The sequence below is a fragment of the Pongo pygmaeus genome, chromosome 6 (genome assembly GCF_028885625.2).
Source record: "Pongo pygmaeus isolate AG05252 chromosome 6, NHGRI_mPonPyg2-v2.0_pri, whole genome shotgun sequence".
Taxonomy (NCBI): Eukaryota; Metazoa; Chordata; class Mammalia; order Primates; family Hominidae; genus Pongo; species Pongo pygmaeus.
In genome coordinates, this window is record NC_072379.2 from 127,845,233 (window position 1) to 127,859,536 (window position 14,304).

Here is a 14,304-nt window from a genome sequence, read left to right on the forward strand (position 1 = left end):
AAACTCAGAAGGACTTAGAAAAATATAGACAGATCTCCTGATGGGGAGTGAGCTGCTCAGTGCATTTTCCTTTGGGAGAAACAGTGCCTCCACTTACCGTTAAAAAATCTTATACCAGTTATCACATATGTTAAATATATGTACATACATACACAGTATGATGATGTTTTCCCACCAGATTGGCTTCCAATGCCAATTTGTGCAATTCAAGGTTAAACAGACTATAAATTGTCCATTTCCAAGGGTGCATAAGAAATAAACATGTTTCTTCCCACATCCCACACCTCCTTAAGAACCCCCAGTATCACTCACCTAGTGACTTGCTTGTGGAAGTCTGTAAGTTGTTTGTGTGTCACTGTGACGGCTCCCACGGTTGTTTCCTTTGGCAAACCTTTTAAGGAATTTTCTAACCATCGACAAAAAGTCTGTATAGGAAAGAGGTGTAAGAGTTTTAAAAGGAAGCATGGCTTACTCACCTGAAACCCTATAGATACTAATAAAACCCCACAAATTTTCCTTAGTAGCATTTACTTCTCTACACTTGGGAGCAAGTAAAGGAATCAACAGAAGTGCTCTCATTAGCCCTTCAAACCCTCTGGGTTGATGCAGTCTGCATACGCATGCCTAGACTTCCCTTCAAAGGGGCAGCGGGCATCATTTCAGAAAAGGACCTTCTACACCTTAGAAGTGAAGTTTCTTCTGGATGAGGCTATTGTTTTGTTCCTGTCATAACGTATATGACATATATACATATGCACGCATGCGAACATGAATACACACACACACACTCGCTCTCTCTTTTTTGAGATAGGGTCTCGCTCTGTTGCCCAGGCTGGCATGCAGTGCACTGCAGCTTTGACCTTCCAGGCTCAAGTGATCCTCCCACCTCAGCTTCCTAGGTAGCTCAGACTACAGAAGTCCATCAACATGCCTGGCTAATTAAAAACGATTTTTTTTTTTAAGAGATGAGGAGTCTTTCTATGTTGCCCAGACTGGTCTCAAATTCCTGGGCTCAAGAGATCCTCCCAAAGTGCTGGGACTACAGGTTTAAGCACTTGACCAGTATATTTTAAAAATTAAACAGATTTCCAAAAACTCTTGAGCTTAAAGATCAAAAGTGATCCAGAGTAAAGGTTCAGATACCTGAAAGAGCAGGGGCAAAAAGTATACTAAGCCACCATGTCAGAAAGTATACATATGAGACATATGAGTCCAGAATCTCAAGGATTTTAAGGCCATCTCTCTCAGAGTAAGTCCTATCCATTCAGTTCCTTTGTGATATCTGCCTGTTCTTTGTGTTAAAAAACCTTGCTCTTGTTGCTGTTTAATTTACTTATATATATCTTTTATATAAGTATATCTGAGCATTCTCTTTATGCCTTTCCTATGCACAAAAATTGTCTCTACTCCCTTTACTTCCTTCCTTTCTAAAATAAAAATTCTACAGACTTCCTCTGGGTTCTTATTTTCAGTTTAATTGTTGTCCTTTGGGTCAGCGCTAATATTTCTTCATCCCTTTCTTAAGTGGAATGTATACTTCAGTCATAGTTTTGGGCTGTAAAATTACTCTTTTATACCTAATTTTTTTTACATTATATATTTTCCCATCATATTCATTTATGACCATAATAGGCCAGAGCAAAAGTATTATAAATGCTCACGAAGTACTAAGCATTTAATTATGGATACATAACAGTTTCTTAGTTCTTAAAAATACATAATAGTTGTTATATAGCAAACTTTTTTTTGTTTTTTTTTGTTTGTTTGTTTTTGAGACAGGGTCTTGCTATGCAGCTCAGACTGGAGTGCAGTGGCATGATCATAGCTCACTGCAGGCTGGAACTCCTGGGCTTAAGCAATCCTACCTCACCCTCCTGAGTAGCTGGGACTTACAGATGTATGCCACCACACCCAGCTAATTAAAAAGAAAAATTTTTTTTTTTTTTTTTTGTAGGGATGGGGTCTATGTTGTCCAGGCTGGTGGTCTCAAACTCCTGGCGTCAAGTGATCCTCCTGCCTTGGTCTCCCAAAGTATTGGGAAGACAGGCGTGAGCCATTGTGCCCGGCAGATATACAGTACACTCCTTAGAGTCCATGGCTACCTGGTTTCTTTTCCTGTCCAAACTTCTTGTTCTCATTTTTTGTTGTTGTTGTTAGCACTTAACAATATGCTTACAATCAAGAATGTTTTCATAAAGTTAGATTTACATAAGTTTTCTGTTACTTGGGAACCAAATGTATTTGTAAAAAAGTTTAAGCAGAGTATGAAGACTTTTTCCCTCAGGTCAAGGACTTTTGAATTAAATTTGCTGATTCCTGGAGGCTCAAAAAGTACTTTTCTTTAGAAAAACAAATATGCTACTCTATCAGGTTGAAATGGAACATGTGTATTGAACCAGCGATGAATAGGTACTATCTGTTATATATTATTATTATCAATTTTATATTCTGTGGTTCTGTAAGACAGCTCACTTTAACTAGGTCCCAATGAGTACTTTCCCGAACTGCTTTTACAGTAAGATTAAAAATTATAAATTCCATTTTAAAAATAATTTCAGGTTATATTATACTTTACCATTCTACTCAACTTTCACACAGTACACATAACCTGAGTTATGGTCATGTGGCCCAGTACTGTAATTACTTGGGCATTATTAGATAGCTTTAAAAAAACAACTCCATCCTTAGGTGGGTGATAAAGGATCTGGTTCAAAGAAATCCAAAGGGGAAATATATCCAACTGTACATTGTGGGTTACTTTGACAATTATGTGCTTCCAAATGTTCTGGCTAGATGTATCACCAAGAAATAATACCGTGCTATAGAATAAGTCTGAAAGGATTAAATACTTCTTGAGTAATATGTAACTAATATAACTGACATTTGGGCATCTCTCACAAGTGAACAAATTTCACATTGGACAGCCACACGACTGAATTCAATGCTTGATACTTACTTCTGGTAATATACCCCCTATGACAGTGACACAGAAACATGCTTTAAAGAACTCAATAATAAACTACTGATCTTTACGGGCCTCTTCATCTACCAATCTAATTTGGCAATATGCCTAAATTTGGTTCCATGGACAGAAAACAGGGCTAGTTTCAAAATTAGGGTTGGCCTTAAGGAACCAAAGCCTATTATGTTTAGGGACTATGAGATAAATTCCTCATGAAAACAATCTTACCGGTCTGTCAACCTGCATGATCTCCCAGAGCACTTCAGCCACATCTGGTAGGGTATAGGGGGGGAGGCAAAAGCAGCAGGTGTGCAGCAGCTGGCTGACAAGCTGCTGTCCAAGCTGGTTCATCACCTGTCCAATCAGTTCTTTCCGTAATTCAAAGTCTTCTTCATGCTGTATGTAGGAAAGCAGGAACATCAGATAAATTCTGGTCTCAACTTCCCAAAGACCAAGCACTCTTTCCCCTTTAGTAATTTCTCTTTAATAGGAAAGTGTGTGTGTGTGTGTGCGGGTGTGTGTGTGTGTGTGTATGCAGGTGTGTGTAAAATAACAGCTGGATTCACAAAGTCCAGAAGTTTTTTGTCTTTAGAAAGAAAATGAAGGAGTTTATTAGTATCCAAGGAATGAACATGGGTTTCAACAGAGATTAATGCTTAGATTTTTCATGATTTGAAGGCAGAAAACATGGTTGAGAATTAAAGTTAGCAATTTTTTAAATTTTTTTCTCTTCATCTTCTATGTGATGGTATTAATTTTTTTTTAATGTGAAAAATAACTTGTGTTCCTATTTCCTTTTTTAAAAACTAAGTCAGCCTGGCATGCAGCACACACCATAGTCCCAGCCAATCCAAAGGCTCAGGTAGGGGAACAGCTTGAACCCAGTGTTCTGGGCTAGAGCATGCTATACCAATTGGGTGCCTGTGCTAAGTTCAGCATCAATGTGGTGACCTCCCAGGAGCGAGGAACCATTCCTGGGTTGCCTAAGGAGGGAGGGGTGAACAGCCCGAGTCAGAAACAGAGTGGGTCAAAATTCTATTCTGATCTGTAGTGGGATCTCGCCTGTGAATGGCCACTACAGTCTGTCTGGGTAACACAGCTGGAACCCCATGTCACAACAAAACAAAACAAAACCAACTGAAATAAGAATTGAAGATGTCTATCAGAGATCTAATTTTTTCTACCAAAAAAAACAAAAAAAAAAAACCTTTTTTTCTTCTTGCGGTCTTTAATTTTTTTTTTTTTTTTTTTTTGAGACAGAGTCTTGCTCTGTCACCCAGGCTGGAGTGCAGTGGCCTGATCTTGGCTAACTGAAACCTCCATCCCCTGGGTTCAAGCAATTCTCCTGCCTCAGCCTCCCTAGTAACTGGGATTACAGGCATCCACTACTACGCTTGGCTAATTTTTGTACCTTTAGTAGAGACAGGGTTTCACCATGTTGTCCAGGCTGGTCTTGAACTCCTGACCTCAAGTGATCTGCCCACCTTGGCCTCCCAAAGTGCTGAGTTTACAGGCGTGAGCCACTGCACCTGGCCCTTCTTGTGGTCTTTAAATACACATGTATTTCTAATACCTTGAGAAAAATATTTTTTAAATTGCCTTTCCCTTCTAGTTATTTTCTTCTCTCTTTTACTGCCAAACTTCTTAAATGAATAGCCTGAATAGAATGCAGAATACATACTTCTTCACTGCTCTCCCCTGTCTACAATCTAATCAAACCTACCTTCTACTCCACATCTAATCAAACCTACCTTCGAAATTCCCGTGAAGCACTTTACTACTCCCACTGCTTAGCTGTCTAGTAACAAACTTAGTACTATTCTGACTTGCTCTGATCTTGGTTTAGAGGCAGTATGACCATCTGCCTCTCTAATCCATCAACATCCTACCTCTAATTCATGGCTCCATTTAAACCCCTCCCCTTCCATAAAGTTCTTCCAACTCTTTTTGGTCTAGAGCTTTCCCTCGTCTGATCTCATACCAATCATGACTTTTATCACTCATCTGACAATCAAATACTGGAGACCAAGGTGGGAGGACCACTTGAGGCCAGGAGTTCAAGACCAACCTGGGCAACATGGTGAAACGCCATCTCTACAAAAACTATAAAAACTAGCCAGGCATGGTGTTGAGTGTCTATAGTCCTGGCTACTCAGTAGGCTGAGGATCCCTTGAGATTCGCATCACTGTACTCCAGCCTAGGCGACAGAGCAAGACCCTGTTTCAAAAACAAATGAAAAACACCAAATACTGGCATCTCGTTGTTACTTAACTCTTTAAACTTGTTTGTCTCTTCAACTAGACACCAAATGATTTGGGAGCATGAACAGTTTTAGACTGCTTTATATAGCCTAAACCACCCTGCACAAGTGTCTTAGTTAATATTTTGGCTAGTGAATGATCCACTATGATATATGTCTACCAATACAGATCAAGTAAGGAAATACTGGGATGCTGGTTTTCTCCTAAGGAATGACAAAGAGACAGGAGATAAAAGCTGTTAAATAGAAATGGTATCATTTTTATACTTACATCATTGGCTACCCCTGTATGAATGAGGTCTCGTAGAAACCTCATGACACTACAATTGGCATCCCGGTGGTCCAGGGTAGTAGAGGCAATGGCCCACTGTAAGATAGGGATGACTACTTGGCTCCGCAGCAAGGTGACAGGGCTACGCTGAATAAACCTGGTGTGGAAAGTGAGACTAGGTATAAATGACAAGATTAGGCTATAAAAGCAGCCAGGGTAAAAGGGCAAAACTATGAAGACAGTAAAAAAGATCAGTGGTTGGTGGCAGGTTTCAGGGAAGAAGGGATGAATAGACAGAACATAGAGGATTTTTTTTGGCAGTGAAAGTATTCTGTATGATACTATAACAGTGGATACATGTCATTACACATTTGTAAAAACCCACAGAATGTACACCCAGAGTGAAGCCTAATGTAAACTATGGACTTTGGGTAATAATGATGTGTTAATATAGGGTCACTGTTTGTACTACTCTGGTGGGGGATGCTAATAGAGGGGAAGGCTGTGTGTGTTAGGAGGGAGGGGTATATGGGAGCAACTTTTCACTCAAATTTGCAGTGAACCTAAAGTTGCTCTTAAAAAAAAAAGGACCATGTCTTAGATTAGTATATTAAAAGACGTGTCACCACACCCTATTTCCAACTAAGATTTTATAAATCAAGAAAGACCAGTCAAAAGGACCTACAAGTAGAAACTCTCCTAGGTTATAAAGTCCTAAAGATGCTAGAAAAGCATTTCCCAAACTAAAGTTCACAGAATTCCAGTTCCCAGGATGTCAACAGGAATCCCTCAAAGAAAAGGTTGTGTGTTCAAGCAAGCTTGGGAAATGCTGCTGGATTTTGAAAGTAATTTTGCTTGTTTATTTTTTGCTTTAAACTACTATCAGGTTTCTAAGTTCCTTTAATATACAGGGAGAATCTCTTCAGAAAAAGATACAGTATACTCCAAACTTGTTTCATCATTTGTATAAAGAACATTTTTAGGGACTAGTTTTCCAAGGAATACATACCCTAAGAAAACAGAGGGCGGGCCGGGTGTGGTGGCTCAGGCCTGTAATCCCAGCACTTTGGGAGGCCTAGGAGGGCGGATCACGAGGTCAGGAGATCGAGACCATCCTGGCTAACACAGTGAAACCCCATCTCCACTAAAAATACAAAAAATTAGCTGGATGTGGTGGTGGGTGCCTGTAGTCCCAGCTACTCGGGAGGCTGAGGCAGGAGAATGGCGTGAACCCAGGAGGCAGAGCTTGCAGTGAGCCGAGATCACGCCACTGCACTCCAGCCTGGGCGACAGAGCAAGACTCCGTCTCAAAAAGAAAACAGAGGGTGACAGCCCATCCAACAATTCTATCAACTAAAAAAAAAAAAAAAGAAAAAGAAAAAAAAAAAGGTTTTTCTAACCTATCCAAAAACTAACAAAAAAAAAGTGTTCAATATTCAATCCTACCAGGTACGGTGGCTCACGCCTGTAATCCCAGCACTTTGGGAGGCCAAGGTGGGTGGATCACCTGAGGTCAGGAGTTTGAGACCAGCCTGACCAACATGGCAAAACCCCATCTCTACTAAAAATACAAAAATTAGCTGGGCATGGTGGTGGGCACCTGTAATCCCAACTACTCGGGAGGCTGAGGCAGGAGAATCACTTGAACCCAGGAGGCAGAGGTTGCAGTGAGCCGAGATCATGCCATTGCAGTCCAGCCTGGGCAACAGAGCGAGACTCCATCTCAAAAAAGAATCAATCCTAAGACGAAACAATCAAGTCAATATTACTTTGCATTTGTAAATGATATAACAGTTGGGCTTTTGTTGGTTTGAAAATAATGATTTTTCTTTTTCTTTTTTTAAATGCTGATATGGTAACAGTTTTGGTTCAAATTCCTTAGTTAGGGACTAAGGAATTCAAGCAGAAGTTTGGCAATCATATTATCAGTGCTACTGATGAAGTAGGCTGTGAGTAGAGCTGAGAAATACAGTATGAGATAACTGCTAAGGCATCTTAAAATCCCAAACATTCTTTATTCCGAAACTGATTATATCTAAAGGATGCTAAGCTTCTCAAAGAGAAGGCTGAGGTGAAACATGAAATTGCAACAGCACGAACAGTTAAAACCTACAGAGGACTGTAGAGATGATCTAGTCAAGTGTTTTGCCAGGCACACTGCATTGCCTTGTGTGTGCGCCCTCCTTCCTGGCAGGAACTCAGCTCCTTTATCTCTTGCTTCCCGCAATACTCTGCATCATTGCTAGGGATATATCAGCTTGCAATTTACCTTTGGGTTATGAATCATTAATCCACTTACTCCAGTGACTTCATTTTACAAGAATAAAACAACCAAGGGTCAGATGGCAAGACTAAGCAGTGATAGGATGAGCAATTAAGAAATGGGCTCTTCAGAAGGATTTACCTGGTGGCTAGCCGGAACAGGTCATCTACAGTGTCAGGGTGATTCTGGAGACCATTCTGCTGTTCTAGGAGCTGAAAGGTGGGGATGCACAGTGCCTAAAACAGAAAAGTGATTTTAAAAGAAATGCTTTTTCAGAAATGCCACAGCATTCAGACTTGCCAAATATTACAATAAGTACAAAAGGAACAAAGAAGAAAAGCACAGCTGGGAAAAAAAAAAGATTGTAATGAGAATCTGATCAGGAAAAGAAACACATAAATCCTTCCCAGTTGACATAAACAGTTTTCACCTATGAAGTCCACATTTAAGAAAGGGTTGAGGAAACAGATTTTAGCTGATAAAACTCAACAGATGTCATCTCAAAGTTTTAGAAATTTCTGAAAGCAAAGATTCTATTTAGGTATAGTCCACTAAGGGAGTGGAAGTTTTTATAATAATTATGAAATATCAATTTTAAATGAAAAGACATCTTGGGAAAAGAAACAACATTCTTCAACTCAATATTGCCCTCTGTGGCTGGAAGGGAGGGAAAAGCAGTATCTGAGGAGCTGTTTCCAATGCTATTATTAACTCTAAAACCCTCCCTGCTGCTAAGTAAACTAGTCAGTTGGCTGTTCCAGGCAAGAAGTTAAAAATACAATAATGCCTGAGCTTAGAGATTCATTTTTCTCACCTCCTCCCCTCTCCAAACACCCTATCTCTGGAAGAGCATAAACCAGGCAGTAACATGTAATAATCATTACACTCATGTGGTCAGTCTCTCATTCTCTCAAACAGGCCTGTTCAGAGAACAACTGGGAAGCTTCCACCTCCCTGTTATTAGGAAATCAACATGCCTGGGGGAAAACATAAAGAAGCAACAGAATTACAGACATGGTAAAGAATACGCTGCTAGGCCTTCAGACCCTCTAGGCCTGATGCGTCTATACTCCTCATGGAAAAGATACCTGGAGCATGTCTAGTAGTCCCTGCCGACAGCCTTCTTCCATGCCATATTCATCCACGAGGATACTGCCAAGGTACAGGAAGCAGGAATGCTGATGTACGTGGTACACATTCACCATCTGTTGAGGGAAAAAACAATTAGTTCAATGCTACGTCCTTCAAAAAGTACCAACTTATGAAGCTGTCTCCAGGAAGAAATTCAGAGATAGATTGGCTTCTTCTCTTTAAGGCAACATAGTATAAAGCTTGTTAGCACTATTCTGTGAAACACAGGGCTCAATATCTCAATGATTTTCAGGTTCTGTATTCTTCCAACCCTTTGACCTTTCATCTTCCCAAGACAACGCTGTATAAGAGTTGTCTAATACTTAAAGCTGGAAGCTATCAGGGAGCTCATGGATTATTTGCAAAACCCCAGCACAGAATATTTCATCCAGTACGTAAAAGTTGCTCTCATTTGCACTGTAGATAAGTCATATTTTTAAATAGGATATATAGCCATAGTTGGGAAAACAGTATCAAACACCTTCATCTTGGAGAAGACAGCGAAAGCATTGTTTAAATTTTGAGTTGCTCCTAAACCTATTTTATCTTTTAAGTAAAAAATAGTGTTTTCTATGAAGATATTTGGATTTCAACACAGCAAAAATTTTAACACAATATGCACATTATTATTTTTTTTAAAGAGACTGGGTTTCGCTCTGTTGCCCAGGCTGGAGTGCAGTGGTGAGATCTTGGCTCACTGTGGCCTCAACCTACCAGGCTCAAGGGATCCTCCCACCTCAGCCTCCTGAGCAGCTGGGACTATAGGTGTGCACCACCATGCCCAGCCACGATATGCACTTAAATGATTTGTTTAGAATTTTTACTCCACTATCCTCCCAGAATTAAGAAACAATTGTACACTCACCTATTTAAAATGCCACCACAGTACGTATGTATTGATCTTATTACATAAATTCAACTCTATGAACTTGGGACTGAAAGGATACAGTAACTTAATTCTTCTATTGGCATATGCCATGGAATGAGCATGAGATGGGAGCTATGAATCCATTCCATGTTGTAAAATCAGAATTATATGCTCTACTAAGGAATGATTAAGTCAAGGGTTGCCAAACATTTTCTTAAAGGGCTACTTTGTAAAAAGTATAGATCTTGTCCGCCATTCAGTCTTCTGCCCACTCAAGTTTGCCAGGGTAGCACAAAAATGACCAATAGATAATACTTAAATGAATTATGGCTATAGCTCAGTAAAACATTAAAAAAAAACAAAAACAAAAATAGATGGCAAGGCCACTGACTATAGATTGCTGGCTCCTGAGTTAAGGGATTTTTTTAAGGATAATTTTCATTTTTGTCACATGTACTGACTCTAGGACACACTTCCTATATAATAGTGCTACCTACTCTATTGGGTTGGTCATATACTTAACTGGCAGGAATTAAAAAAAAGTATCAAAGTCATGAGGGTATCCTCCAATAGCAAAGGGGCATTCTATCAAGTTGTAGTAGACCCAGAATGTATTGCACTGAAGGGGACACTTGACCAGAGGTGGCAATCGCCTAAATGCAAACATACATTATTGTGCTCAGCATATAGTGAAAAAGTAGAGAAATCACTAAAAATTAAAATTCTGTTGAAATATTTACCTGTACAACCTTTAATCAAATCTACAATTTAGAGAGGCAAGGTTATCCAAGTACCAACACTGTACCAGCATGCCTGTGCCCGTGGTTGAGGGCACCTATGATGCAGAATTTAAGAGGGAACTCATTCTTTTCTTCTTCTTTTTTTTTTTTTTTGAGACGGAGTTTCACTCTGTCACCCAGGCTAGAGTGCAGTGGCACGATCTTGGCTTACTGCAACCTCCACTCTCCGGGTTCAAATGATTCTCCTTCCTCAGCCTCATGAGTAGCTGGGACTACAGGTGCCTGCCACCGCGCCCGGCTAATTTTTTGTATTTTTAGTAGAGATGGGGTTTCACCATCTTGGCCAGGTTGGTCTTGAACTCCTGACCTCGTGATCCACCCACCTCGGCCTCCCAAAGTGCTGGGATTACAGGCGTGAGCCACTGCGCCTGGCCAGGGGGAACTCATTCTTAAGGCCAGGACCTCTTTAAAATCTGCACCCTTAGGTGCCCTCCCTAGGTGGAGCATGGTCACTTCAGGTTGGGTGGGGTATGACTCTAGCCTGGAGCTCTGTGACTGTTTTCCTCACAGCATGGGTACAAAATTTCAGAAAGCACCTCAGAGTCCTGCAAATGCAGGACTGGCACTTTGCCTTGTGTCCCTAAATCTTGTGCCCTAGGCACTGGCATCCTGGCCCTGCTCTAAGGTTAACATCAACACAATTACTTAGTGACTTAAGCATAGGCATCTCATACAGTTCTAGATGAGAATATGATTTTAGAGAACATCATTTAGTGAGTCATACCATCATAATTACATATCAATCTTAATGACTAAAAAAGTCAAATTTATTTTTTGACAAGAGACTTCTGTGGACAACTAACTGTGGCCAAGATTGAAGAAAATCCCTTTGGGCCAAGAAACAGGAAAGTCTGACTTGCTACATTTTTTTCCCAAGGATCTCAATATAAAAATGCTTACCATTAGTATATAAGTACTGAGCCCAAGTCATTCGCTTCACAGAATTTCACACTGGACTGTGTTGCTACTTAGAATACTGCTATAGCTACTATACAGAAGCGATTTTAGGCTGTTTCCCTTATAGACAATGTACCTATCACAGGCACTAATCTCTTTCAAGTGTTTTTTTAGTTTGTTAATAAATACAAAAGTGTTTCATTTCATCAGCAAAGTTTTTGTTCTAAAGGCTCCTATTTCTTTTTTTGAGATGGAGCCTTGCTCTGTCACCCAGGCTGGAGTGCAGTGCGGCTCCTGGGTTCAAGCGATTCTCCTGCCTCAGCCTCCCGAGTAGCTAGGATTACAGGTGCCCGCCACCATGCCTGGCTAATTTTTGTATTTTTAGTAGAGACAGGGTTTCACCACGTTGGCCAGGCTGGTCTTGAACTCCTGACCTCAGGTGGTCCACCTGCACAGGCCTCCCAAAGTGCTGGGATTACAGACGTGAGCCACCGCATCCTGACTATTTCAAATTCTGTACATGGAACACGTCCTCCCCAACAGATAACTTTACCTGTGTGACTAGTGGCTGCAGCAGTGCTGCAGATCCTTTGCCTACACAGCGAACAGCAAAGCGCAGGCACCTGCAACAACGCTCTACAATCCGATTATCAGCTCGGTGCTTATTTAGAGTCTCGGATAAAACTGGCCATATCTGGGTCAAAAGTAAAAGAGCACAAGAAAGAAAATAATCAACAACTAGGACCTGAAAAACTGCTAAGTTGGTAACACCTCATTTAGCTTTTAAATAACTGAGATAAAACTTTCTGTATAGGAACACACATGGCCAGCATGCTCAGGTTCAATAGACTACCCACCACAAAACCCCACCACTTAACAAGAGAAAACAGTGCCTCTTTAGAACTGGAAGAGCATGTCTAACTTTGCTAAAAGATAGAGATACACAACTTCCTAAACTTCAGACTTCCCGAAAGGCTATGAAAAGAATCGGTATGAGCTATACAGGAAGAGATGTTTAAAGATAGTTCCTGGAAGGTGGAAGAATTTGAACAAAAGGACTAGAGTTAAGGAAATGGCATCATTTGAGACCACTGGACACTTAAGAGTATTTAGTGTTGATGTAATTTGTCCTCTGAAGTCTCAAGAGCAATTCTTAAAACATGACTTTTGATCCTCACATAACCTTCAGTGAAAAAAGTAGAGGGGAAGTATGTCATCACTGAGGAAAATGAAGTCACTAGCTTTGTCAAAAACATTCTGCTGGTATTGATGAGGCCTCCTAGTAACTCTAGGAGTCACACAGTGAATCTCTTTCTACCACTTCTCTGGCCTTTCAATGCATTCCCTTGCAGCCTGTTTTGTTATCAAATCTAAAATAAAAGACATTTGGATGGCTCTGTCCCTCATTTCATTGAAACCACATCAACAAACTGAATCTTGCTATGAACTTGGAAGACAGTATCTTCTCAGGTGAGTTACCCAAAGCCCTGTATGGAAAAAAGAAGCAAGCCTTGATTCCACAAGCATCCATTAGCACTTACTTCCTGTATGACTTTCTGACACGGATGAGTCTGTCCATTTTCCACAATGGGATTGGTATGCCTGGGAAAAGACAACAGCCCAAAATAGTGAACAAAGACCAATTTCACTGAGGACCCAGAGCCCTGATCCCTGCTTGCTTACTTAATATCATTTTCACTAAATAAAGAAACCAGATGATAAAGTCATTTATTTACATCACCTTTATAAGCACATCCTTTAAATCATCCTATCATTTTTTGGCCACCTTTAAGTCACTTCCAATAGAACATGCAAATTCAATCCAACTTTGGGTAGATGGGCTGTGAGGCACTATGGCTATCTTTTCCATTTTTCCCTTTATAAACCCAAATATGGGCTGGGTGTGGTGGCTCACGCCTGTAATCCCAACACTCTGGGAGGCCGAGGCGGGTGCATCACCTGAGTCCAGCAGTTCAAGACTAGCCTGACCAATATGGTGAAACCCTGTCTCTACTAAAAATACAAAAATAAGCCAGGCATGGTGGCGCATGCCTGTAATCCCAGATACTTGGGAGGCTGGTGGTGGCACATGCCTATAATCCCAGCTACTTGGGAGGCTGAGGCAGAAGAAACACTTGAACGTGGGAGGCAGTGGTTGCAGTGAATCGAGATCACACCATTGTACTCCGGCCTGGGCAACAAGTGGATGAAGTAAAATTCCATCTCAAAAACAAACAAATAAAAACAACAACAACAACAACAAAACCAAACCTGAATATGTAGTTTCTTCCTAATTAACAAAAAAATATACACAGGTTGTCTAAATCCACTACTAGAAACCAAGTATTGCTTCATTCCTTGCATTAAAAGACTAAAAGCTATAGGAACTGTAGTCCAAAGATGTTGTAGTTCTAGTCTGAATCCAATGTACTATCCACAATCAGCCAAATACAACTCCTCTGTCTAGTTCGATAGCTCACCAATTTGAAGAAAAGCAGGAAAAAAAAACCACACACATAATTAACTACAAACTACTTTAAAGGAAAGCTACTCTTTAGTTTTAAAAAGCTCAACAGCAACTTAATAAAAATTTAACTTTAATTCGAGTATTTACATCTATTTCAGATTTTCTTTCATTTACTGTGAAATAAGGGTTACTGTTAATAGGTTCTCAGAATGGCATGTTAATAGGGCTCTCCTAATTATAAAAGGAAAACATTGCACCAACTCAGAGAAAGATATCTGTTGACAATAACTAGTAACACATTACCTTTTTAAATATTTATCCCACATAGGCTTCTACACGATTACTATAACATTCCAGTTATACATAGGTCCCACAAATTATAAA

General features: G+C 40.2%; 1 protein-coding gene across 3 annotated transcripts in view; it reads right to left on the reverse strand.

Annotated features, from left to right (window-relative positions):
• The window catches only part of TNPO3 (transportin 3), a 98,669-nt gene that overhangs the window by 12,384 nt on the left and 71,981 nt on the right, over positions 1–14,304 (reverse strand). For all 3 annotated transcript variants that reach the window (XM_054497233.2, XM_054497234.2, XM_054497235.2), the window contains exons 15-21: positions 12,995–13,055; positions 12,007–12,147; positions 8,846–8,962; positions 7,899–7,993; positions 5,495–5,651; positions 3,191–3,358; positions 313–425 (exon numbers count right to left, since the gene is read on the reverse strand). In XM_054497233.2, the coding sequence (XP_054353208.1) occupies positions 313–425; positions 3,191–3,358; positions 5,495–5,651; positions 7,899–7,993; positions 8,846–8,962; positions 12,007–12,147; positions 12,995–13,055 (852 nt within the window). The remainder of the gene's footprint in view (positions 1–312; positions 426–3,190; positions 3,359–5,494; positions 5,652–7,898; positions 7,994–8,845; positions 8,963–12,006; positions 12,148–12,994; positions 13,056–14,304) is intronic.